Source organism: Hyla sarda, chromosome 2, assembly GCF_029499605.1.
Source record: "Hyla sarda isolate aHylSar1 chromosome 2, aHylSar1.hap1, whole genome shotgun sequence".
Classification (NCBI taxonomy): domain Eukaryota; kingdom Metazoa; phylum Chordata; class Amphibia; order Anura; family Hylidae; genus Hyla; species Hyla sarda.
The window spans coordinates 252,943,245-252,968,165 of record NC_079190.1 but is presented as its reverse complement, the minus strand read 5'-3'; the positions used below and the strand labels follow the sequence as shown (position 1 = coordinate 252,968,165).

The 24,921-nt window shown below is 40.6% G+C and overlaps 1 protein-coding gene across 8 annotated transcripts in view; it reads right to left on the bottom strand.

Moving 5' to 3' along the window:
- Window positions 1-24,921, bottom strand: part of ADGRB2 (adhesion G protein-coupled receptor B2) — a 571,730-nt gene that overhangs the window by 296,751 nt on the left and 250,058 nt on the right. For 7 of the 8 annotated variants that reach the window (XM_056556966.1, XM_056556965.1, XM_056556968.1 and 4 more), the window contains one exon: window positions 9,094-9,835. In XM_056556966.1, coding sequence (XP_056412941.1) covers window positions 9,094-9,820 — 727 coding nt within the window. In that variant the 5' untranslated portion in view covers window positions 9,821-9,835. Of the gene's footprint in view, window positions 1-9,093; window positions 9,836-24,921 lie in introns of those variants that run through there. The other variant, XM_056556973.1, reaches the window with a different exon arrangement.

The following is a 24,921-nucleotide window of genomic DNA, read 5'->3' as shown; positions in this document are numbered from 1 at the left end:
ATATATATATATATATATATATATATATATATATATAAATGCGCTGGTGGGGGTCATATGTTTATTAATGCGCTTCAGGGGTATATATAAATGCGCTGGCGGGGTCATATCTTTATTAATGCACTGCGGGGGGTAGATTTATAAATGCGCTGGCGGGGGTCATATGTTTATTAATGCGCTGCAGGGGCATATATATATATATATATATATATATATATATATATATATATATAGATACATAGGCTATATGTCTGCCCCCTGCAGCGCTATAAATCTTGCCCCCCACAGAGCTTTCAATATACATATGCCCCCCCTGCCACTCACAATGTTCATTTTAAAAACCCCGCTCGGGGGCCCTGAATGGCTCCTCTGTACCGGCCACTCAGGGCTCCCCACAAGGGATTTAAAAATACACACAATACACACAATACATCGCAGGGTTGCGGACAATGCCGCCCGCTCCCCTGCTTAATAACTTCTGATCGCATTGGGTCACAGAAATAAAACCCGGTGTGGTCCCTCAACCCCTGTACTACAAACCCCATCATGGAACAGAGTCTAGTAGTAAGAAAAATGATGTAGCCTCCCCAGCTGTCGGCAGACTCCAGCAGCCAATGAATTACTACTCCCATCATGGAAAAAGTCTGTGCCATGATGGGAGTAGTAGTAGTCCCGGCTTTGGGAGTCTGTAGGCAGAGATGTTAAAACGGCCGTACATGAGGGATGTTATGACGGGTCTTAACGGATGAATATTTATTCAGCCGTTAGCACCCGTTATTTCTTCCGTTATTATACATCCGTTTTTACACAGAAAACGGACATTTAATAACGGATGAATGCTCATAGTGTGAAAGGAGCCTTACAGTGCTGAACATAATGATAGTAATTGTCAGATGCATACAGCAAGGATGGCCATATCCCAGGAGTCAGGTAGCCAATGCACCTAGGCAATTGCGGTTAGAGGCTACATTTAGTTTTTTTGTCTATTTTGTCAATGCCTGGCTGCCAAAGATATAATTGGCTCCTGAAGTTCTTCCTATGGTTTATTGTACTGCTCATTGATTTGTCACGCCTACCTCCTGGCCGAGCAGATGGATAGTCCATGAATAGATAAATACCACCTTCATCCAGGTAACACTTTTATTCCCAGAGCCAATCCCTCTAAAGAAGACCATACCACAACTAAATACCCATGTCTATCCTGGCATGACTCTTTTAAAGTAAAGCACATTTACAGCAGATTATAGCAATAATGTGATACCGAGAGTGCAGAGCAGAATCTTGTTATGGTTACAAATAGGCCAAAATGATAAACCAGAGGAAGCATATGAGAAACAGGATCCCTGGGTTACTCGCAATGACTGTCTTTATGCGTTGAATAATGCAGTGCACAAGATGATTTCCCCTTCAGATAACCTGTTGTTATATTTCACCACAATGTGATTAGAGAAGGTGCCATATTCATCATTCCTGAAGAAATTGTATATTTTGAGATTAAAAAGTGTTAATATAAATGACATGTTATTTGTACTCACTCAATAATGGCTGATGTGATTAACCTTCATTTCATTTCCTAGACCTTATTATACAGGCAAGTTAATCTATTCCTGTGTGCAAAGACGATCGTACTGTAACCCTTAACTAGCATTGCCTAGGCAAGGGGTTTACATATAGGAATGCAGAATATCATTCAGACACTGCTCTTAAAAAAAACACAGCATTTTCATATACAGGAACTGCATCATGTAGCCTGATTCCAGAACATATAGTATAGAGATATAGGACTGGAATTTTTTTGTCATTGCAGTTTTAGGACATTTTTGCATGCCAAAAAGAGGAAACCCTGATAGATTCCTTTGAAGTCAATTGGATTTAACATGCTAAACCTGACATAAGGCAAAACCGTAACTACCTTAAAATAGCAAATCTACTTAAAGAGGACCTGTGGCCTTTTCTAAAATCACTATTTACTGGTATGTTTACATTCTTTGGGGGAGGGCTGTCAATTTGCCCTAGCCAACCCCCCGCCCCCTGAATCTGTTTCTTGAATGTGTCAATGTGTCAGATGGGTGTGCAAATATAAGTATAATGTGCTGGAGCTGTAGGTTGACGTTTTGGACCGGGGGCGTGAATAACTTACTTCCCTGCAGTACGCACTTCTCTCGCTTCCAAATGACATAGAAGGCATTCCCTTAAGCCATTCCCATAAGCCTTCCTATACCTCAAGCACATCATACCATACTTATACTTGCACGCCCATCTGATGGATTCAGAAATGGCAATAAAACACCCTATAACTCCGGAATGGGAGGGGGAGATTGACAAACCATAAAAAGGTATGTGATTAGCCCTCCCTAAGGAATCTATACATACCAGTACATAGAGATTTTTTAAATGGCCACAGGTCCCCTTTAATACACTTTTTAGGGACAATTACACAGATCATATGCTACAATGGTTAGATTTCCCATTGGAAACACTTATTTTAATAGTTTTTTTTTTTTACACTTTATTAGACTTTTAGGAGGAATCATTAGATTCCTCATACAGATCAATAGAGTTCTATTGAACTCCATTGATCTGTGTGCTCTGCAATCCATTTATAGAGCATAGTCCAGCCAGGCTCTATCAATGACAGAGCCACGGGACAGCAGGGAACAGAGGTAAGCCCTCCAGCTACCTCTATAGTGGATCTCTGCAATCGTGCTACGGGGGGGGGGGGGGGGGGGAAATCCACCCCACTAGCCCACCAGGGAGCATTCACTTGTCCCTCTAGACGCCGCTGTCAGCTTTGACAGCGGCAATCTAAAGGGTTAATAGCCAGCCGCGGTGATTTCCGCATGCTAGCTATTAGCGGCTGCCCCCAGCTACTGAGAACAGCCGGGGGCTGCAGAATATGGAGCGGGTAGGAGTCCGGAGCGCGCTCCATATAGACTGCTAGATTTTTCCCCCTAAGGGCCGGAAAAATTTAACTGCCCGGAGCCCGGAACTGCATGTCCTGGGCATCGGACGATAGGAATTCCACATCCCTGGGTATAAATAATTCAGGGCACCAGAATAAACCCATTATTTCAAAAGCCTGGTTAGAAAAGCATTCAGACAGCTTTTGAACATAAAAAAGACAATGGTGGAATTTATCATTGTTTGTGTAAATGAAGTTCTTTTTGCCTCTGTTTGCCTGGGCATACATCGGCCCTAATTTAATATTGTAAACCCGACCTTTTTGTCGGGTTGCGTGCTTAAAGGGGTAGTCCAGTGGTGAAAAACTTATCCCCTATCCTAAGGATAGGGGATAAGTTTGAGATCACAGGGGGTCCGAGCGCTGGGGCCCCCTGCGATCTCTCTGTACGGGGGCCAGGCTCTCCGGCCAGATAGCGGGTGTCGACCCCCGCACGAAGCGGCGGCTGACACGCCCCCCTCAATACATCGCTATGGCAGAGCCGGAGATTGCCGAAGGCAGCACTCCGGCTCTGCCATAGAGTTGTATTGAGGGGGCGTGTCGACCGCCGCTTCGTGCAGGGGTCGACACGCCCCCTTCGCGCGGGCTGTCGGGGCTCCGTACAGGAGATCGCAGGGGGCCCCAGTGGTCGGACCCCCCGTGATCTGCAACTTATCCCCTATCCTTAGGATAGGGGATAAGTTGTTCACCACTTGTTCACTACTGGACTACTCCTTTAAATGTGCCGCATTGCACCAAAATTGTGTCTGCGCCAGAATTTGCGCCAGAATTCAAAAAACCCGACCATCTCTCCATTTTACTTAGAAAACCCTAAAAAAGGAAAAGGGGGCATGGCTGACAAAAAAAGGGGTGTGTTACCGACATTTTCAAAAAATCCCAACATATTTACTTATGTTTCCACAGAAAATGGCCCTCATTTACTAAGCTAAAACCAACTAGTTTTTGCCAGGTTATTTTTGGAACATAGGCCCTGATTTACTAAGAGAGGAGTGTAGTTTTCTTTGTGGTTTTTTTTCCCCCCACAGGTACTTTTCCACAGTATTTACTAATGTTTCCCTGATTTTGGGACTTTTCCCTACATTTTGCTTTTTTTTTACAACTGCTCTGAGCTATCTGGGTTTCCAGGGTTCAAATCCACAAAATTCTTTTGAAAACATTAGTAAATATGTTAGGATTTTTTTTAAATGTCGGGAACACATGGTGGCCATGTCCCTTTTCCTGGTGACTACACCCCTTTTTCGGGTTTTCTAAGTAAAATGGAGAGTTGGTTGGGTTTTTTTAATTTTGGTGCAAATACTGGTGCACACAGAGTTGGGGCGCAATGCAACACATTTTGGCACACAACCGGTGTGATTTACAAAACAGGTCTGATTTACAATAGAAAATCAGGGCCATAGTGCCTCTGACATGTCTGCACCAGTGTGCACAAGGAAAAGTCGACAAACCCGACATTACATTGTGAAATGCCAAAAAAGTGGTCTGCTGAAAAGGGGGCATGGCTGGCCCAAAAAAACAGGCGTGGTTTCACAACTCGACCTATTTACTATTGAATTCACAGAAAATCCTGTCAATAAATGGCTGGAAATTTCCACCTAGAAAAAGCTGGTCAGAAAATTCTTCTTACTTGTAAATCTGTGAATCCCCATAGTAAATAGAGAGGAATCCTGCAAGTTGGAAACAAAACTACGGTTTTAGGTCCGGTCCAAAACCGCATACGGGTCAAAACTGAGCCGACCGGAGTCACCGTTTGACTCCGGTCGGCTCATTAAAGTAAATGGAGTCACGGGCTGATCCGGGTAGGGTACCGTAGCGCCCTGTTTGCCCCTCCCCCCCGCCAAATCCGGCACCCATATGTAAAAAACGTGGTGTAAATGCAGCCTAAGAAAACTTCACTCCAGTCTTAATAAATCATGTGTACTTTCCCCACATTTATTAATGAGGTAGTTTAGATGTAAACGATTACGTTTGTTAGTATTGTCCTCGCTCGTCTATGTTTGCAACCACTGCATGAAGCTAACCATGCTATGCTACATTCAAGTTATTTTCTTGTAAGAGTCTAAATGACTTTTTGACCCATTGCGCAAAAATTGGGTCTAAACGTTGATCCAAACGTAGAATAGACAGAGCAAACTTAGAATAGACAGTCAACCGATGAACCCGATTTTTCGAACAGTGTGAGCCACTGGGAAAAATATGGTGCATATAAAGATTGCTTAAGTATTAGACATTGCTGCAAGTAAATACTGGAGAAAAAATATGTTATAGGGAACTAGAAACAGGAAACACCTTAAAGAGGTTTATGCCGAGATTAAAACTTATCCATAGGACCCTCCTAGGACTCCAAACAGTAATTGTGTTGAGGAGAGACATTGGCAAAGGCTGAAATACCATATTTAAAAAAAAAAAAAAAATAAGGAAACACAATAACCATCAATCATCCCCAAAATTAATCAACCAGCTGACAGGATTTCAAATCAAACCAAAAATAAGTAACAACTGAAATCACATAGTGGATCCAGTCTGCATGATTTCATTACAGCAACTCTGAAAGGGGTTATCCAACATAAAGTGACTTTAGTACTTACCTGCCAGATAGTAATGGAGATGCTTTGGAAGGATCCATGCTTTTTTGTCCCTAAATGGCTGTGTTGTGAATCCACATAACGTGTGGCTTTCTTTTTGTGAAATTGCTATTTCCTGATGGCGTTCCCTCCCTCTAACTACAAGTCCCAGGATATCTTTTTTGTATGTGTGAGGTCACTTTTTTCTCTCCCACACATTATTCACCCCACCAATTAGCTGAGCTCCCTGTGCTGTGATTGAAAGTACAATTCCCTGCAACCCTGTGGAGAATGATCTCTCTTCCACCCATTGAAGCATTGCAATGCTCCCTTTTAACACCTGACTAGTGATGTAATGTCTCAGGCTGCACTGTAACATGGGAAAATCCTGAGACAACGCTCATTTTGTATGCTGCTAAAAATGAGCATCGGAGCAAAGATCACATAAGAATTGTGAGACCAGCCATCACAAACAAATATGGACAATATATTATAAACTACACTAACTTTACAGCTCCTGTAGCCCAGTCAAATAAAAAAAAAATCCTGGAATACCCCTTAAATGTGACTCAGTAGTGTCTATGTACCCCTCTTGCTTTGGAGAATTTTCTCCAAACCCTATATCAGGGCATAATTTAGCACCTGGACAGCCTGTAGCATTACTTGGTGGTATTGAATGCCTTTGTCATCCAGTAACTGCCTATGCACATCAGCCACTTTAGGCCAGGCTCTGTACTGCACTAGAAGAAACCCAGGGCCTGCTGCTTCAGCATAAAGTCTGACAATGGCTCTGAGGATTGTATCCCAGTATCTAACAATATTTAGGGTACAGTTGACCATGTGGAGGTTTGTGTGATCCTCTAAGAATATGCCTTCCCAGATCGTCACTGACATTGGACCCTCATGTAAACCCCATAAAGTTTGTTTCTTAAAATTTGCTCAGTAAGATGCATATCAGTTGCCCACTGGAAGTAATTTTGTAGGGATCTGACAGTGCTCCTCCTTTTCCTCTTCAAACAAAGAAAAAGATACAGGTCATTCTGTTGAGTTCATGTCTTTCTATATCTTGTCTAGCTCTACTCATGCAACAGCCAATGTCTTGGTATCTGCTTCTTAGAAAGTTATCTTTTAAGTGCCTAAACTTGAATCTGGGTATTGTATGTCTAACCTGGTTAACATCTTTACTGCCACCACTGGGGGATTACACACAGGCTGACCATACATCCCAGTACTTGTGATGAGTGATGTCCCTGACCTTGCACACTGAGGAGTGAAGCAGGAGGATCTCAGGGAAGCCTGCCTGAACCTTTGGCCCTGGTGTGTACCCTAGATTGGGCACTAGGACAGTAACTAACTACCGCCTGGGTCAGCTGCATTGCTCTACTGCTCCTTCAGGCGGGGACCTATAGCAATGACACAGCCATAGCAGTAAGTCCTGATGCTGGACCAGAGGAACAATAGAGCACTGAAGCAGTGGGGCAAGTACCCTTCTGCAAAGACATAAAGAGGTTACCTGGCAGGAGTTTCTTTTTTTTTTTATAACTGTGCCCATTCTATAACCCTCTTCTCACCCCCTAGTGCTTTCAAGGTGCCTCCAGTATCCTGCTTTCGTCCTGGTGTGATCCCAATACGCCACAGTGCAACTTAGGGAATCATTGCCCGTAGTAGTATCCCATCTTGGCTAGTAATTGGCTGAGGAGGAGTGTGATGTATTGGGCCTGGATATTAGGAAATAGACCGCTGCCGCTCCGCCCATCACTGGCTGAGGTGGGACACTGCAGTGGCCATTGATTCACTGAGCTGCAACATGATGTATTGGGACTGGGAAGCAGGAAGAAGACTGTACCGAGGCATGGAACAGGATACCAGAGGCACTGTGGGAGCACTGGAGGTGGGAGCACTAGAGGTAATTTTTTTTTTTTTCTGACAGAATGGGCATAGTTAACAAGAAGAAAAAAAAAACAACTTGCACCCCATAACCCCTTTAACTCTTTCTGGACTTTCAACCAGAATTAATTCTGCATGACTTACACATCACAAATGTCTTTATCTTATTCTCTGCAATATAATAACTTCAACCTTGAATACAAGTCTTCTCAAGTGTATCTTATTCCAGTCAATCTGGGAAGACCCCTTATGGTAGAGATTTATCTAAATTGGATTCTTTCGATAATTACTAGCAACTCTAAAGTGTGGTAAACCCTATTTTACACGTTACCTTCGTGTCTGGAGTAATTATTTTGCACACAGCAGCAACAGTACACCATCAGACACGTCACCGAAGTGTACCACAGGGTCAAGGACTACCACCTATTGCACACACCCCTAGTTATAAAAGTTGCAAAGGCTCATAGGAAGACCTACAAGGTCAACCAACTTTTACTTTTATAGCAGTATTACAGTTAAAAGTAGAAACATAGGCTAGTACATGTGGAGGCCAACATTGGAAAACTATTGGCTGTACTAGGAATGCTGAAAATACGCTTGCCATTATTGACTTCCAGTGTGCTATTAGTGCCCACTTTACCTCCAGTTTACATCCTACTTCACAGGACTCAACAATTACACAGTAAAAAGGAATACAAAGGACAGCCATTTCTCTAATGTGCAGTGGATAGATATGAGGTTGGTGAACTTTAAAGCCAGAAGAACACATTTGTTGGTCAGAGATAAGGAATAACATCAAAAGCCCATTTACCCAAAAATATAAGCCAAAGTAAAATTATTATGGCCACAAAAGCCAACTAACATGAGGATCAGTGAAAGGTGGGACACTTTATCTCATGGCAACAACAGCAGCTTTGATGTTTGACTATAATTAAGATCCCTGTCTCTTGCAAACGCACAAAACTATGAACATTCATCTTCTTACATTTTAGCTTCTGTATCTGTATTCATAATTTAATATTACAATCTCTCAGTACAAAAGACTTATAGAGCACATTATCTTCTACAAACAGTTTCACAGGATACTGGAAAGTTCAGCCCACTGGCTGTTCGTGTTCCTTTGTTATATAAGCTGCTCTGTAGTTGACTACATAATGGGTATAGTTTAGGACAGTATATATATTTTCTGACACACAGTAGCATTAAAAATAGAATCAACTACTTCATTACAGTTCATAAAAAAGTATACCTCCATTTACAAGTCAAATATGCCAAAATGACATTCTTTTGTCATATGAATATACAACGTTTCCAACCATGTAGGTGCTTGACTCAAAAGGAAAGTAAGGGTACGTTCGCACGTGTGAATTTTTGCTGCAGATCTGCTGCTGCAGACTTTGCTTCCCATTGACTTCAATAGGTAGCAAAATCTGCTACAGCAGATCTGCAGTAGAAAAAAACTAATGTGTGAATGTACCCTTATACGTTTTACATCAATATGAATTTCTACTCATCTACCCAAGTGTAGAATGAACCTAGCCCAACAACACTCAAAGTGTAGAGAGATGTGCATACGGCATATATGGTGACTGCTTTTAAACTTAGGTGCTTTAGATGTTATTGGCTATATTTAACTGTTTTAGCATTCATTTGCACATGAACCACAAATGAGATAAATCAACATACCATAAGGTATTGGGCGGGGGTATTGGGCCTCGTTGCTGCTTCCAGGGAGTAGTTGTGTAACGCAGCAGTCACTATTATGTCCTGCAGGAATGATGGAATTGGAGACTGAATCGTTTCGTCCACGGGCTGCTGTTTCAGGGCAGGTACAGCCAGTCTGTGTCAATCCACAAAGTACACCCCAGTCACGAGCTCTTAAGCACTCCTCAAACCATCGGCATAGTACTCCACAGGCAAACTGACTAGAGTTATCGTGGTTGACTAAGAGCACCTCCACAAAGCGAAAACTCAAGATAGAGTCAGGTAGTAGCTGAATGGACAGGGGTTGCTCAGACAAACATATCCGAAGGAAATTTTTGTCAAAATGAGAGAAAGTAAAAGGTGATCCAGATATACAAAGTTCACGAGCTTCTTCTGCTCCCTCTTCAGGATGGTTGCAAGTGTGGTTGGGAAGATAATGATCCAAAGGTTGCACCATGGGGGATAAATGAGAGCACACTTGCTCCTCGTGTGTGAACTTCAGGTACAATGTGTATTTTGTTGGGTCTGGATTTTCCAGGGTCCAAGAGCAGCCAGGGGAGAAAACAGGAAATAGGTCCTTAAGAGAAAAGGCTCCGTACAGAACTCCAGAAGCCAAAGCCGAGCATGTGCTCGGTGTGGGGTGAGAACCCCAAGAGCACAAGACAAGAGACGATATCACAGATAGTAAGAGGGGACAAGCAGTGTTCATCCTATGACATGGGCCCTAAAAAAAGAAGAACAGAATATAAGTTTAGTAATGTAAAATTCACAGAGTGTTAGCAATGTATGCATACTGAATAGTCAAATGAAGAGAACAACAATCAGCAACATTGTTATTAATTCATCACTGGGTTTTTGTCAAAGCATGGAAAAAGTTTGAGATATATCTTGAAGCTCATGGGCCCTGATGCAAATTCAGCACCAGGTACCCCAAATGGCAAGTGCAATAACTTTCTAGAACTATGAGATGCATAAATAATGTATGAATAGCATAACAGTAGCATAAAACAAAAATAAATCAGGATAATGGATGGTATTTTCAAAGTGTAAATACATGTACAATGTTGTTGCAGTGGCAGAAAACACATTTAGGGTATATTTACACGTACAGTATTCTGCACAAATTTGATGCGCAGGATTTCAAGCTGTGCTCAGTCATTCAGTTTACTTTGAGATCTGCAGCAGAAAATCCTGCACATCAAATCTGCACAGAATACTGTACATGTGAATAGACCATTAAAACTCCTGGCAACTCCGAAACCCACCGCTAGATGTAGTGATATACATAATTGCTGGAAGTCCCATGGACTTGCACGGGACTTCCTTAAGGACCAAGCCCATTTTAACCTTAAGGACCTGGCCAATTTTATTTTTGTGTTTTAGTTTTTTGCTCCTCTCCTTCTAAAATCCATAACTCCTTTATATTTCCATCTATAGACTCATATAAGGGCTTGTTCTTTGCGTGACCAATTGTACTTTGTAATGAAACCTCTCATTTTACCATAAAATGTACGGTGAACCCAAACAATTATTTTTTTAGGGAGGAAATTTAAATGAACACCACAATTTTGCACATTTTGGAGGGTTTAATTTTCACAATGTACAATTTACAGTAAAAATGATGTGTTCTTTATTCTGTGGGTCAGTATGATTAAAATGATACCCATGGCTAGATATTTATATATTTTTGTACCGCTTGAAAAAAATCTTTTTGTACAAAATCAGTAATCTAAAATTGCCCTAATTTGACCACCTATAACTTTTTCACTTTTCCGTATATAAGGCGGTATATAAGGCGGTATATTTTTGCGCCATCATCTGTACTTTTTATCGATACCACATTTGCATATATAAAACTTTTAGATAATTTTTAATTAATGTTAACGTTTACGCCATTCACCGTACAGGATCATTAACATTATATTTTGATAGTTCGTAAATTTACGCACGCAGTGATGCCATATATGTTTTTTTTTTTACACTTTTTATGTCCCCATAGGGGATTGCTAATACTGTTCAGTGCTATGCATAGGGCACAGCACTGATCAGTGTTATCAGTGATCCTCTGCTCTGGTCTGCTCGATCTCAGACCAGAGCAGAAGCTGCCGGGAGATGGACGGAGACAGGTGAGGGGACCTCTGTCCACCATTACAGATGATAGGATCCCCCTCGGCAGTCGGGGGAATCGATTATCTATTTTAACATGCACATTGCCGCAGATGCCGTGATCTGTACTGATCACGGCATCTGAGGGGTTAATGGCGGACTTCTGCGCGACCTCGGATTTCGGCCATACCTGCCGTGTATGATGCGAGCACCGCTCCGATGCTCGCGGTCATACACAGGATGTTAATGTAGGTCCTTGTGCACTAAGTACCGCCTCACCAGGATGTACATTTACGTCGGTGGTCATTAAGGGGTTAAATTCAGTAGGCCGCACACTTTAGAAGCAGGCTACCACGTCAACAACCTTGCTCATGTATTACAATGAATGCCCATTCATCTTAATGGTTACAATCTTCCAACTGAAAAATCTGCTGTTTACTAGGGATGTTGTGATCTGGATCCATGGTGATCAGATGATTTTTTTTTAGAGCTTTATGTAATGGAACAATCAGTATAATGTACTTATATTAAAAGGAAGTTCAACAAATAATGCCAGTTATTGGCTTAATTGTGGTATAGCTCATGCAATGCTATAATAACAAATTTCAATGTATCCATGCATCAGTAATAATTCATTCAAAGCAAAATACGTTCTGTGTTGCTCACTATATATTTTTCCATACTTCATTCACACAACCAATGTGTTAAAATAAAAAATGAAGCCTTACTGCAGTCTGCAACCATCACTCGGGGAAGCATAGTAGGACAGAAAGATGTTTTATTGAAAGCAAATGGAGCTGTAGAAATGATATTCATTTCTACAGTAATCTCCCCCTTGTAGCGTATTCTCTTACCTGATAGTGGAGTAAATAGAAACAGTGGATTTAGAGCACTGAATGGTGCAGTGGATGTTATGAATAGTAGATATTACACTTAATAACCAGGTGCACCACTTCTATTGGAATTAGATGCAGCCAAGCATTTCCTAATATTTCCTATCAGCCTCTGCAGTTGTGAATTCTTCTTTGCAGAAGTGGGTACGTTCTGAACTCAGTTCTAGCCCTGCCACATCACTATCGTGTTAAAACAAAGCTGTTTGATTCTAGATCATTGTCTTGCTGCATATCCCAAAATATTCTTCACCCTCCAACTAGGGTTGCTACCTTTCTTGCATAAAAAATACCGGACATACTAATTTGCATAATTAATTATATATGCGTGACATTACAGGATACATATGTGCAGGGGAAATTTTGTCCTATTCTGACCCCTATAACTTTTTTATTTCTCCTTATACGGGGCCTGTATGAGGATTCATTTTTTGCGCCCCGATCTGTAGTTTTTAACAGTACCATTTTTGTTTTGATGTGACTTTTTGATCGCTTTTTTTTAATAAATTCGGAAGTTGCAGTTAGTTACTAACTATAACTCCCAGATTGCTCTGATACAGCCTGTGGCTCAGCAGCTGCCCCAAACGAAAACTACAACTATCAGCATGTTGGACTATATAGTAGTACAGTGTATAGTATAGGTCAATGTTTCCCAACCAAGGGTGCCTCCAGCTGTTGCAAAACTACAACTCCCAGCATGTTGGGCTATATAGTAGTATATAGTATAGGTCAGTGTTTCCCAGCCAGGAGTGCCTCCAGCGGTTACAGAACTACAACTCCCAGCATGCCCAGACAGCCGACGGCTGTCCGGGCAGGCTGGGAGTTGAAGTTTTGCAACAGCTGGAGGCACTCTGGTTGGGAAACACTGGTATAGTATATGGTGCAACATTCTGGGAGTTGGAGGAATGGTTGGATAAATACCGGACATTGCATTGCCGGTACTTTTAATATAAACATACCGTCAGGGTGGCCAAAATACTGTATGTGCCGGTGAAATACCGGCGAGGTGGCAACCCTACCCCCCAACCTGAAGAATATATAGAATGAATGAGAATCCTGTGAAATGGTCCACGTTCCATAGTAGAAATGGCTCCAAACACCATCACCCTACCAGTTTTAAGAGATGTTGCTACTGCAAAATGCTGCATTTGCTTTGTTCCAGACAGATCAGATTATAATGGCCTCCGACATGAATGGAGAACCTTAAAGCGTACCCATCAGATCCAACAAAAAAAAATATATTACTCCGTACCTAATCCTGACCATGTACATCAAATATTTTTTTTTTTTACACTTTTTTTTTTATTACACTTTTAATTTAGCTCACTAATCTGAATTCCTCTCAAAGGGAGGGGGCGTGGCCTCACTGTGCAGGTCTCCGCCCCCTCCCTCAGTATGCTGTTTGCTCTCATCTCCCCTAGAATTAGCAAAACTACAACTCCCAGCCTGTCCTCACTGACAGTAGAGGGACACAAGCTGACAGTGGGAGGATTTTTCATCCAGCTGTGAGCCCTGCGCTCACAACTGTCAATCAAGGGAGTGTGTCCATGACATAGGTGATGATGCATGGACACAGCAGGACTAGTATGTGTCCAAGCAGGCGGGGGGGGGGGGGTTCCAGTTGTTTGACTGGCATTTTCAGTATGAAATACTGAAAATGTTCTAATCAAATCAATTGCAAAACCTATTGGTTTTGCATGCTTTACAACATATCAAAAGTTTTTGTATGTGACAGTGCCCATTTCACTCTCATAAATGTTCCCAGATGCTTTGTGAACTACTTAATGAGTTGTCAGAGTAGTTACTTTGCTGGCCTCTCTTGGGAATAGTCACCACTGTTTGAAGTCTTCCTCATTTTGATAATAGCTTTCATGCTTTTCCTGATATTTACAATGACTCTATAACCCTTTTCAGACTGATACATTTCAACAATTTTGGTTAATTTCTTCTGGACTCCAAATTAGCAGTTCAGGGACAAACCTAGAGAGATGTCTAAATTACAGTACTGCAATGAAAAGAATGCTAACATTTCTAATTAGTAATGTCAAAGACTGATATCATATCGCAGGCGGCATGTGGGCGAGCAATATTTTTACTTACAGTACTGAAACCAGTTATTACGTTCGAGGGACAATTACATTTTCTTGTTAGTAATGGATACTTTTGTTCCTTAAAAAGTATATTGTGTTTACTCGAGTCTGTACCATCTAATAGTAAAAAAATGTAAATGGTAAAAACCATAAAATATTGTAAGGGCAGATTTATGCAATGTACAGTCATGGCCAAAAATGTTGGCACCCCTGAATTTTTTCTAGAAAATGAAGTATTTCTCACAAAAGAGGATTGCAGCAACACATGTTTTGCTATACACATGTTTATTCCCTTTGTGTGTATTGGAACTAAACCGAAAAATGGAGGAAAAAAGCAAATTGGACATAATATCACACCAAACTCCAAAAATGGGCTGGACAAAATTATTGGCACCCTTTCAAAATTGTGGAAAAATAAGATTGTTTCAAGCATGTGATGCTCCTTTAAACTCACCTGGAACAAGTAACAGGTGTGGGCAATATAACAATCACACCTGAAAGCAGTTAAAAGGAGAGAAGTTCACTTAGTCTTTGCATTGTTTGTCTGTGTGTGTCACACTAAGCATGGACAACAGAAAGAGGAGAAGAGAACTGTCTGAGGACTTGAGATCCAAAAGTGTGGAAAATATCAACAATCTCAAGGTTACAAGTCCATCTCCAGATTTCTAGATTTGCCTTTGTCCACAGTGCGCAACATTATCAAGAAGTTTGCAACCCATGGCACTGTAGCTAATCTCCCTGGGCGTGGACGGAAGAGAAAAATTGATGAAAGGTGTCAACGCAGGATAGTCCAGATGGTGGATAAGAAGCCCCAAAAAAGTTCCAAAGATATTAAAGCTGTCCTGCGGGCTCAGGGAGCATCAGTGTCAGCGCAAACTATCCGTCGACATTTAAATGAAATGAAACGCTATGGCAGGATGACCCAGGAGGACCCCACTGCTGACACAGAGACATAAAAAAGCAAGACTAAATTTTGCCAAAATGAACTTGAGTGAGCCAAAATCCTTCTGGGAAAATGTCTTGTGGACCAAGATAGAGCTTTTTGGTAAAGCACATTGTACTACTGTTTACCAAAAACAGAATGAGGCCTACAAAGAAAAGAACACAGTACCTACAGTGAAATATGGTGGAGGTTCAATAATATTTTGGGGTTGTTTTGCTGTCTCTGGCACTGGGTGCATTGAATGTGTGCAAGGCGTCATGAAATCCGAAGATAACCAATGGATTTTGGGTCACACTGTACAGCCCAGTATCAGAAAGCTGGGTTTGTGTCCGAGATCTTGGTTCTGTCAGCTGGACAATGAACCCAAACATACGTCAAAAAGCACCCAGAAATGGATGGCAGCAAAGCGCTGGAGAGTTCTGAAGTGGCCATCAATGAGTCCAGATCTAAATCTCATTGAACACCTGTGGAGAGATCTTAAAATTGCTGTTAGGAAAAGGCACCCTTCCAATAAGAGAGACCTGGAGCAGTTTGCAAAGGAAGAGTGGTCCAACATTCCGGCTGAGAGGTGTAAGAAGCTTATTGATGGTTATAGGAAGAGACTGATTTCAGGTATTTTTTCGAAAGGGTGTGCAACCAAATATTAAGTTAAGGGTGCCAACGAATATTCGTCCTATATTTGCGAAATTTGCATATTCACTATGTTCGTTCTTTTTTTTTCTTTCATGCGAAAATTCATAATGAAATTTGCATAGTGTGCATGCATAATTATATATTTCATCTAAAAGAAGGGAGGGGTCAGTGTCCTCTGACTGGAAGTGCCGATATTTGTGAATTTGCATATTCGCATATTTGCATGTATTCGCATATTCACCCCCCAAAAATAAAAAGAATATTTGTCATTACGTATATATATATATATATATATATATATATATATATCACTATATTCCAAATATGCGCAAAATCGTGAAGTGCCGATATTCACGGTAAAAATTTACATTTTGAATATTGATAATCAGCAACCCACTAATATATTTGGTGAGCATTTAAAACATATTAAGGTGTTGCACAGGGGCACGTAGGGAAATCAAAAGACACCATAGCAAAATTGAGACAGGGCTCCCAAAAAAGTATGTCCCTTTCATTTTCACGGATAAGGTTTCCTAAAATCTAGACGGATAACAAGATCATTAAAAGGTCATTAAAAAAAAGTGGATATTTCTCATTACTTGATGTACTGGCCATACTTTTTTTTTTTTAAAGCCTGCTTCCATAACTGGATTGGACCTGCTTACTGATCCAATCTAACAGAAGCACCAAGCCACCTATTTACCATCACTGTTACTTATGCACAAGTCTCCTCATGTCCATCAAATATACGCACACTAGACGGTATAATCACACATAGGAGAGCATTTATCAAGTCACACCAGTGGCACAGATACTCCAATGTCGCACATTTCGCACCACTTGTGACAAGGGGGTGTGAAGGTGGAAGATTGTTCTGCCGCACACGGGGGGGGGGCATTGTAATGTATCAATAATGGTGTTGCAATGTGTGATTTTATGTATGTTTTTTTTGCGTCAAATGGAGCACAGTTGCGCCAAAATTAGCAATTGTCACACGCAAGTTTTGTAATTTTGGCACAAATGCAGCCCTACAAAAGGTGCAGACTCCTGCCCCAGAATTCCAGGCAGAACTTTCTGACTGTGCGGCAGTTAAATCTGACCTTGGTACTTTAGCTGGTTTACGGAGGTAAAGCTTGCACAGCCAGGGCCTTTTTTGCTGTTTTTAATTTGTGCATTAGGGGGAATATTCATGCAGACCTCTACCTTGAAAAAGTGTTACATTTCCCCCTAGCACCCAATCAGGTTGCTTCTTTTATTGTTCAGGGTCCTTTTTCCACTTTCTGGTTGGGCACTGTTTAAATGTTCTACATTCTATTGTTGTAGCTATTTTTTCTGTCATTTTATTTTTGGTGTGGATTTGCGCCTTAATGATGGTATTTGTGCCAAAAGTTGCGCCAAATTGAAAAGTTGCAATTAATGAATTCCAAACCAATGCATGATTTCAACTGAAATCACGACAAACACCGTCAAATCAGTGATAATGTTCTAAACCATTTGGCGCAACTGTTTGTCGCAAAAAGTAACATAAAGGAAAAAGCGACAAAACAGTAAAAAAAAACTGTGTAAAAGCCTTCATACATTCCCCACAATGGCAGCCATGGAGCATGCACCTATTAGTAAATCAGGGGACCAATAGTGAGTAAAGCTTTACTCATGTGCGGAGCACCTAAAACCTAAAGACAATAAATATCCCCCCTTATGCTTTGTTCACACACCGTATGCACTGTGGTTTCTGTTTATAATGGAAACCACAATGCTGTGCAGAATCTGTCTTGACAGATATCAATAGTGCCCGATAGTCTCTATTAATGTATAAGGGGGTTCATCAGAATAGATTATGGTGTCTGTCAGTTAAAAAGGAGTCAATGCTGCCAAATTATTCTAAAACAATGGATTTTATGATGGAGCCTTCTGCCGGATGCAGATGTAAACAGAACCTAAAACCACCCTAGCAAACATTGTAGAAATAAGACGTTTTCAGAGTTTACTATATATATATATTTATATATATATATATATATATGGTAACTAGCTTTGAAGTTAGTGGGCATGTTCACCTTCATTAAGTATTCTGCCTGTTGTCTCTTATAGATGTGTCCAGAGTCATGTGATGTTAGATACCTACAGTAGTCTTAAAGGGGTACTCCAGGGAACTAAACCCATAGCCAATCCTTTCCCTCTCACCAACCTACAGTATGTATTTGTCTAAATATCATTAATTAGCTATATAGAGCAGTTTCCCTCTTTCAGCGGTCACTTGCATGCAGCAAGTGAGAGAAAAACATAATTTTTAGATCCACTTTGTCTCCTCAGTGACAGTGTCTCCCTTCAAGACAACACCACCTGATTTCTGTCTGATTTCTGTTTGGTCTAGAGCTCTGGCTGTACAGCCACACCTCCCCTCCCCCTCCCCTCCCTGTGTGAGGAGCTTGTGAGCTGTGAGAGAAGAGCAGTGAAGATTCTCAGTCACAATTGAGCACTTAGCTGCTGTTTTTCTGCTGAAAACCTAATAACTGACTTCTGCTATTCAGAGCACAGCATGATTTATTGCTGGGGGAAGAATAGTCTGAAAGAAAAGACATGTACAGTGTGTGAGCTTCAGTGGGCTGGCAGCCATTACACATAGCTGCACTGACTTCTGGGAGTTGTAGTTTGTGCTGTTAACAAAGAAAACGTTTTTAGGAGACATCAGGGTCCAAAGGAGCTGCAAAAACCACATGGATATCTACAGAGGACACAGAACAGGTATTGTGGTGGCTTTGGGGCATTTTCATGTTTCTTAATTTCCCTGGAGTACCCCTTTAACATTGTGAGCGCACATTCATTTAGGTAACTTTTAATAACTGTGATGAGCTGAACAAATTATTCATCCTGAAATACTGTATATTTTACTTACGGTACATCACTTTAATTGATGCAATGGTAATATTATAGTAAAATGGAAGCCCTCATTTATGACATCCATTGCTCTTGGGAGACGTATGAGGCAAAGAAATGTGACTGCAAAAAGCATTATGTAGCCAAGAAGAGGTTTAATAGGCTTCTTTCTGGTCCATGACTTCAAAGTGTGTAAGGGGCCAAAATTTCTGATGGCAGCCATGCCAGCTAGTACTGTCAATGATGGTGCTCCTGGTATACAGGAGCCCATTGCCACCACTGAATGCCTAAATGCTCCTATGAGGTCGCAGGGGGAGCGAGGCACTGGCACTGAAGACATCTCTCTGTATACACATACACACCAGTGTTTTCCAACCAGGTGCCTCCAGCTGTTGCAAAACTATATTTGGGTAATCAGGGGGTTGTAGTTTTGCAACAGCTGGAGGCACCCTGGTTGTGAAACGCTGATATGTATACCATTATAAAAAAATTAGGTTTTGCCTAGGGTGACAAAAATCATTGAACCAGCCCTGTATGGCTTCATTTTTTGATGGTCCCACTACCAGGACCCCCACTCATTCTGTGAATAAAAAAGAAGCTCTACTTAGCTTTTGACCCTTCAAGGATTCTCTTCAAAGTGGTACTCCCAACACCTGCTATACAAAGAACTACAGTACAATATTCCCTTTGGCTTGCCTGATTCTGTGTTGCAGTTTACTGCATAGCGGATGGTCAGGTGTGCCATTACGCTGAGAATAACTGTGAAGGTGCAACAACACCAAATGGATGTGGCCCTTCATTTATAGCATCAGTGAGGGTCCCAACTCTTGGAGCCTCTTCAATCAGAAAGTGATGGTATGTCTTAACAATATGCCATAGTTTTACTCCTTAAAGGGATAAAATGGAAAACATTTTTTTAAGCACCTGGTGCCAGAAAGTTAAACAGATTATTAAATTATGAAGAAAGCAGGTAGATGCCAGCGATTAAGAAACTTCACCTTTATTGGAACCACATAAAATCATCGACATGGAGAGAATTCAGTAAGACAAACATTTAAAATTCCAGGAGTCAGCGCCAAGCATGACGCGTTTCAGGTCATGTGACCTTTCATCAGATGCATGATGCATCTGATGAAAGGTCACATGACCTGAAACGCGTCATGCTTGGCGCTGACTCCTGGAATTTTAAATGTTTGTCTTACTGAATTCTCTCCATGTCGATGATTTTACGTGGTTCCAATAAAGGTGAAGTTTTTTAATCGCTGGCATCTACCTGCTTTCTTCATATCCTTGGAGGATTATATTGCCGTGTGGTGGCCGGGTGAGCTGACTATCTTCCTACTTTGCTCTAGATTATTAAATTACTTCTATTTAAAAATCTTCATCCTTCCAGTACTTATCAGCTGCTGTATACTCCAGAGGAAGTTATTTTCTTTTTAAATTTCCTTTCTGTCCAACCACAGTGCCCTCTGCTGACATATCTGTCCATTTTAGGAACTGTTAAGAGCAGGAGCAAATCCCCATAGCAAACCTATCCTGCCCTGGACAGTTCCTAAAATGGACAGAGGTGTCAGCAGAGAGCATTGTAGTCAGACAGAAAGGAGATTCAAAATGAAAATAACTTCCTGTGGAGTATACAGCAGCTAAGAAGTACTGGAAGGATTTCAATTTTTAAATATAAGTCATTTACAAATCTGTTTAACTTTCTGGCACCAGTTGATTTAAAAAATGTTTTCCAGTGCAGTACCCCTTTAAATACCCTGTGTGTCCTTCTAAATGTCATTTGGCATAACAGTAATATATTGCATTACAAAATGTCTATTTAAATACCTAACATACTTTATATAATAACCCAATTGTATTTCTCATTTGGGCTTTGGCCAACATTAACATTTTATGAAAAAACAAAACAAAAGAGTGACAAAAATGTTCTTATATTAGCAAGATATTATTCTGCAAATACTTTGACCTTAGTCACAAATTCATGAACATTTTAGAAAACGTATGTATGCCAAAAATGACTTTTTTTCTGTCCATTATGGAACGTCCAGAAGATGATATAAAATGAAGTCTACCATTAATTGCAGTAAGAAGACTGTGAGTGTTCAGTGAGGTTAGATCAATATTTGTATGTTAGGAGCTGCTGTGAACTTAAGTTCTTTTAAAGTCATTTCATGTATTACTCATATTTCATGGCCACTACTTAAGTATACTCAAATGGTACTGTTATAATATGCTATTCATACTCCTACAGGTTTCTCAGGCTGTAAATTGTTGCTTGATGGAATAGCACTATGTCTGAATTATCACCTGAATTCTAAAAGCAAATTTAAAAACCACATTTCTTCCTCCTAAACGCAGGGTGATTTACAGTGGCATTGCAAACACCTATAAATAAGCTATGTATTAATAAATGCACAGTATGCCAGGTCTGAACGTGTAATTAAAACATTTACTGCGCCGACATATTAATTAGCAAAATAAAAACACCTTCCATGGGAAGACGAATCTCAGGGTAGTAATGTAGGCAGCTATCATCTTAAGTAGAATCATAATAATTCTTATTAATTACTATCTTGAAAAGCAATCTGGCCCAAGAGTGCAACAGTTCATGCTATCATGCTACCATTCTATATTTAAATTGAGAAATTCCTAGGATAAAGCAAATTTTTTAACATTCATAAAATCAATATTTGGACATTTAAAAGGGTACTCCAGTGGAAAACTATTTTTTTCTAATCAACTGGTGCCAGAAAGTTAAACAGATTTGTAAATTACGTCTATATAAAAATCTTAATCCTTCCACTACTTATCAGCTGCTGTATGCTGCCGAGGAAGTTATATAGTTATTTTCTGTCTGACGGCAGTGCTTTTTGCTGACACCTCTGTCTGTGTAAGGAACTGTCCAGAGCAAGAAAGGTTTGCCATGGGGATTTGTTCCTGCTCTGGACAGTTTCTGACATGGACAGAGGTGTCAGGAGACAGTAGTGTGGTCAGACAAAAAAGAACTACATAACATTTTTTTTAGAGCATACAGCAGCTGATTGGAAGGATTAAGATTTTTATACAAATCTTTTTAAACAAATCTGCTTAAAGGAGTACGCCACTGGAAAACATTTTCTTTTAAATCAACTGGTGCCAGAAAGATAAACAGATTTGTAAATTACTTCTATTAAAAAAATCTTAATCCTTCTGTAATGTCCTTTTATTTATTTTTTGTATTTTTTCTGTTTAGGTGTGTATTCACACACTAGTTTGTTCAGAGCAGTTTGCTATTTTACCTAGATAGGGAATAGTTAATGCTCTGAGCGAATGAGAACTCGGGTGGAGTTATTTATCCAGAGTTCTCCTGCATTCTGGTGCTGGTTATTGAGTGCTATACTACTAGGTCTGTTTGTGCTATGTTCTGACTATGTCTGCTTGAGCATTTACCTTGTATTTATCTTGCTTTTTTATCTGGGTTTTTAGCCATAGTTATATAGCATGCTCCTTTTATTTTAGTCTGTGTTACATTAGTCGGTTTTAGGATTATGTTTATTTGTTCTGCTCTGTCTGTGTTCTCTGTGTCTGAGTCTTGCTTGTACCCTGTGTATTGTATGCTATATTCCTGTTTGGTATTCTGGAGTCTATTCAGACTCATCCGGTTCTAGTCTGTATGTTATATTCTTGTTCAGTATTCTGGATTCTATTCAGATTCCTCCGGTTCTAGTCTGTATGTTTTATTCTTGTTCAGTATTCTGGAGTCAATTCAGACTCATCCGGTTCTAGTCTGTATGCTATATTCTTGTTCGGGATACTGGAGTCTATTCAGACTCATCCGGTTCTAGTCTAGTGTTTCATGTATTATATTTTTGTTTCCTACTGGGTCAGCATTTTGTCCACACGGTAGAGTGTGTCTGCTTACCAGTAGCTTATTTGGCATTATTATTAATGGCTACTCCTATAGTGGGGAGTCCAGTTTGTATGTTCTGTGTCCCAGTGTGAACAGTGTCCTATATCTATATCCTGTTTGGTTGATCTGATCTTTGTCCTTTGTACTTTTACCTGTTTGTGAACAGTGTTCTATTTTACTTGTTCAGTTTAGTTTTTTAGCTCTCAGTTCTTCTGTTTATCCCCTTCCTCTGCTGGATTCTGCTGTATACTCATATCATGCCTAGTCTTGTTCATTTTATCTTCCGTTTATCTGATATCCGGTTTATGAACTGTTTGTTAATTCACCATATTCTGCCATGTTGTTGTTTGTATTCTGTCTGATATATCTGGTTGTCTAATAGTTTTCTGTTCTGGTCTTTGACCGACTATGTGTTTTTACACCACTGCACTTTAGTGCAGGAAGGGACGGTGCCCAATTGTTGATCCATCGTTTAGGATGGATGGGCAAGTAGGCAGGGAGAGATGTTTTAGGGGCAGTTTAGGGCTCACTCTCCCTGTCCCCAGTAGGTCGTGAAACCTTCCTGCACTTATCAGCTGCTGTATAATACAGAGGAAGTTCTTTTCTTTTTGAATTTCCTTTCTGCATAATCACAGTGCTCTACTGACACCTCTGTTCATTTTAGGAACTGTCCAGAGCAGGATAGGTTTGCTATGAGGATTTCCTCCTACTCTGGACAGGTCCTAAAATGGACAGAGGTGTCAGCAGAGAGCACTGTGGTCAGACCGAAAAGAAGTTTAAAAAGAAAATAATTTCTTGATGGAGCATACAGCAGCTGATAAGTACTGGAAGGATTAAGATTTTTAAATAGAAGTAATTTACATATCTTTAACTTTTAGCACCAGTTGATTTAAAGGGGTACTCCAGTGAATCAAAATGATTGCTAAACTAACAGTTTTTATGAAGTTATACAGATTTGCAATTTTTCTCTTAAAAATGTTTCTAATTTTCTTGTAGCTCAAGGTGTTCCTGACTGCAGGGGATCATGTGCAGAGGATCAGATGGTAGCAGTGTTAAAGCATGCAATTGCTAATCCCCTGCTTTAGCACTGGAACACACTTGTCCCTGCTCCAACACTGCTGCATGCCAATGTCCTGTTAGACACAGTGATCCTCTGCAGACAGGATAACTCTGTAGCAAGGGATCCCTGTGCATACAGTAGAAGGGGATCGACGTGTAGCACAGATAAATAACAGCAAGCTTGTTAAGGAGATTGTGCCAGTGGGGGGAGCAGGGAGACCAAGTTGGGGCTATCTGCACTAGAAAAGGGTATGGTAGCAGAGAGCTACTAGATCAGTTGCTACATTTTTTATAAAGATACTTGTAAAACATCTAATGTAAAAAAAAAAAAAACATCTAATGTAGAAAGATAAATGTAAAAAAATCTATATTCTCATGAGTACCCCAAATAGACAGGAAAAATCCCAAACCCACACTATAAATAAACCCTACTCCTTTTGTCATCCAGCTCACGGAACTATCCCACAAAAATCAGGACTATTGGCAAATATGGACATGCAACCTTCTTACATGTGTAAAAAGTGCAAAACAGCACAAGGAAATTTGCAAGTGACAAGAAACTTATTTAGGAGGAAAGATTAAAGGGAACCATGGACAACATGAATCACTGACAGATATCTTAACCATATACTTTAAACTATAAACCTATAATTCACTTTGAACAGCTGTACCTTTCAGAGAAATGATGGTTCTATTTTCAGCCAGTAACAAGTACATATAATTCACACAGGAGTTATTGGAATTTTGGCGTCCGCACTGCCAGTCGATGGATGATGTCAGGCTTGACCAGGGGGGTAAGAAAATTTTTTTTTATTAACACACAACGCGTTTCTGGGCCGAGCCGGCCCTTACATCAGGCGTGCACACCTGATGGAAGGGCCGACTTGGCCCAGAAACGCGCTGTGTCATTAAAAATCTTTCTTCTGATGCATGCTTGATGTAAGGGCTGGCTCGGCCCATAAATGCATTGTGTGTTAATAAAAATATTTCTTCTTACTCTCCTGCTCAAGCCTGACATCATCCATCGACTGACAGCACGGACGCCAAAATTCCAAGATCTCCTGTGTGAATTAGATGTACCTGTTTGCATGCTTAGTCTGGACAGGTCATGGACAGGACATGAATATCATCTGTGATCTGCGCTTACTTTGCACAACCTGTGAAGGTCAGCGCATATGAGCACCAACACTACCCATTTTGTATTTTAACTGGTCCTACACACAGGAGCGCTTTGTGTCCCTCTTCTTTTCTTCAGCCAGTAACAGGGCTACGAGTGAAGACAAAAAGATCTGTCAAAGTGGGGAGTGCCCCCAATGAATT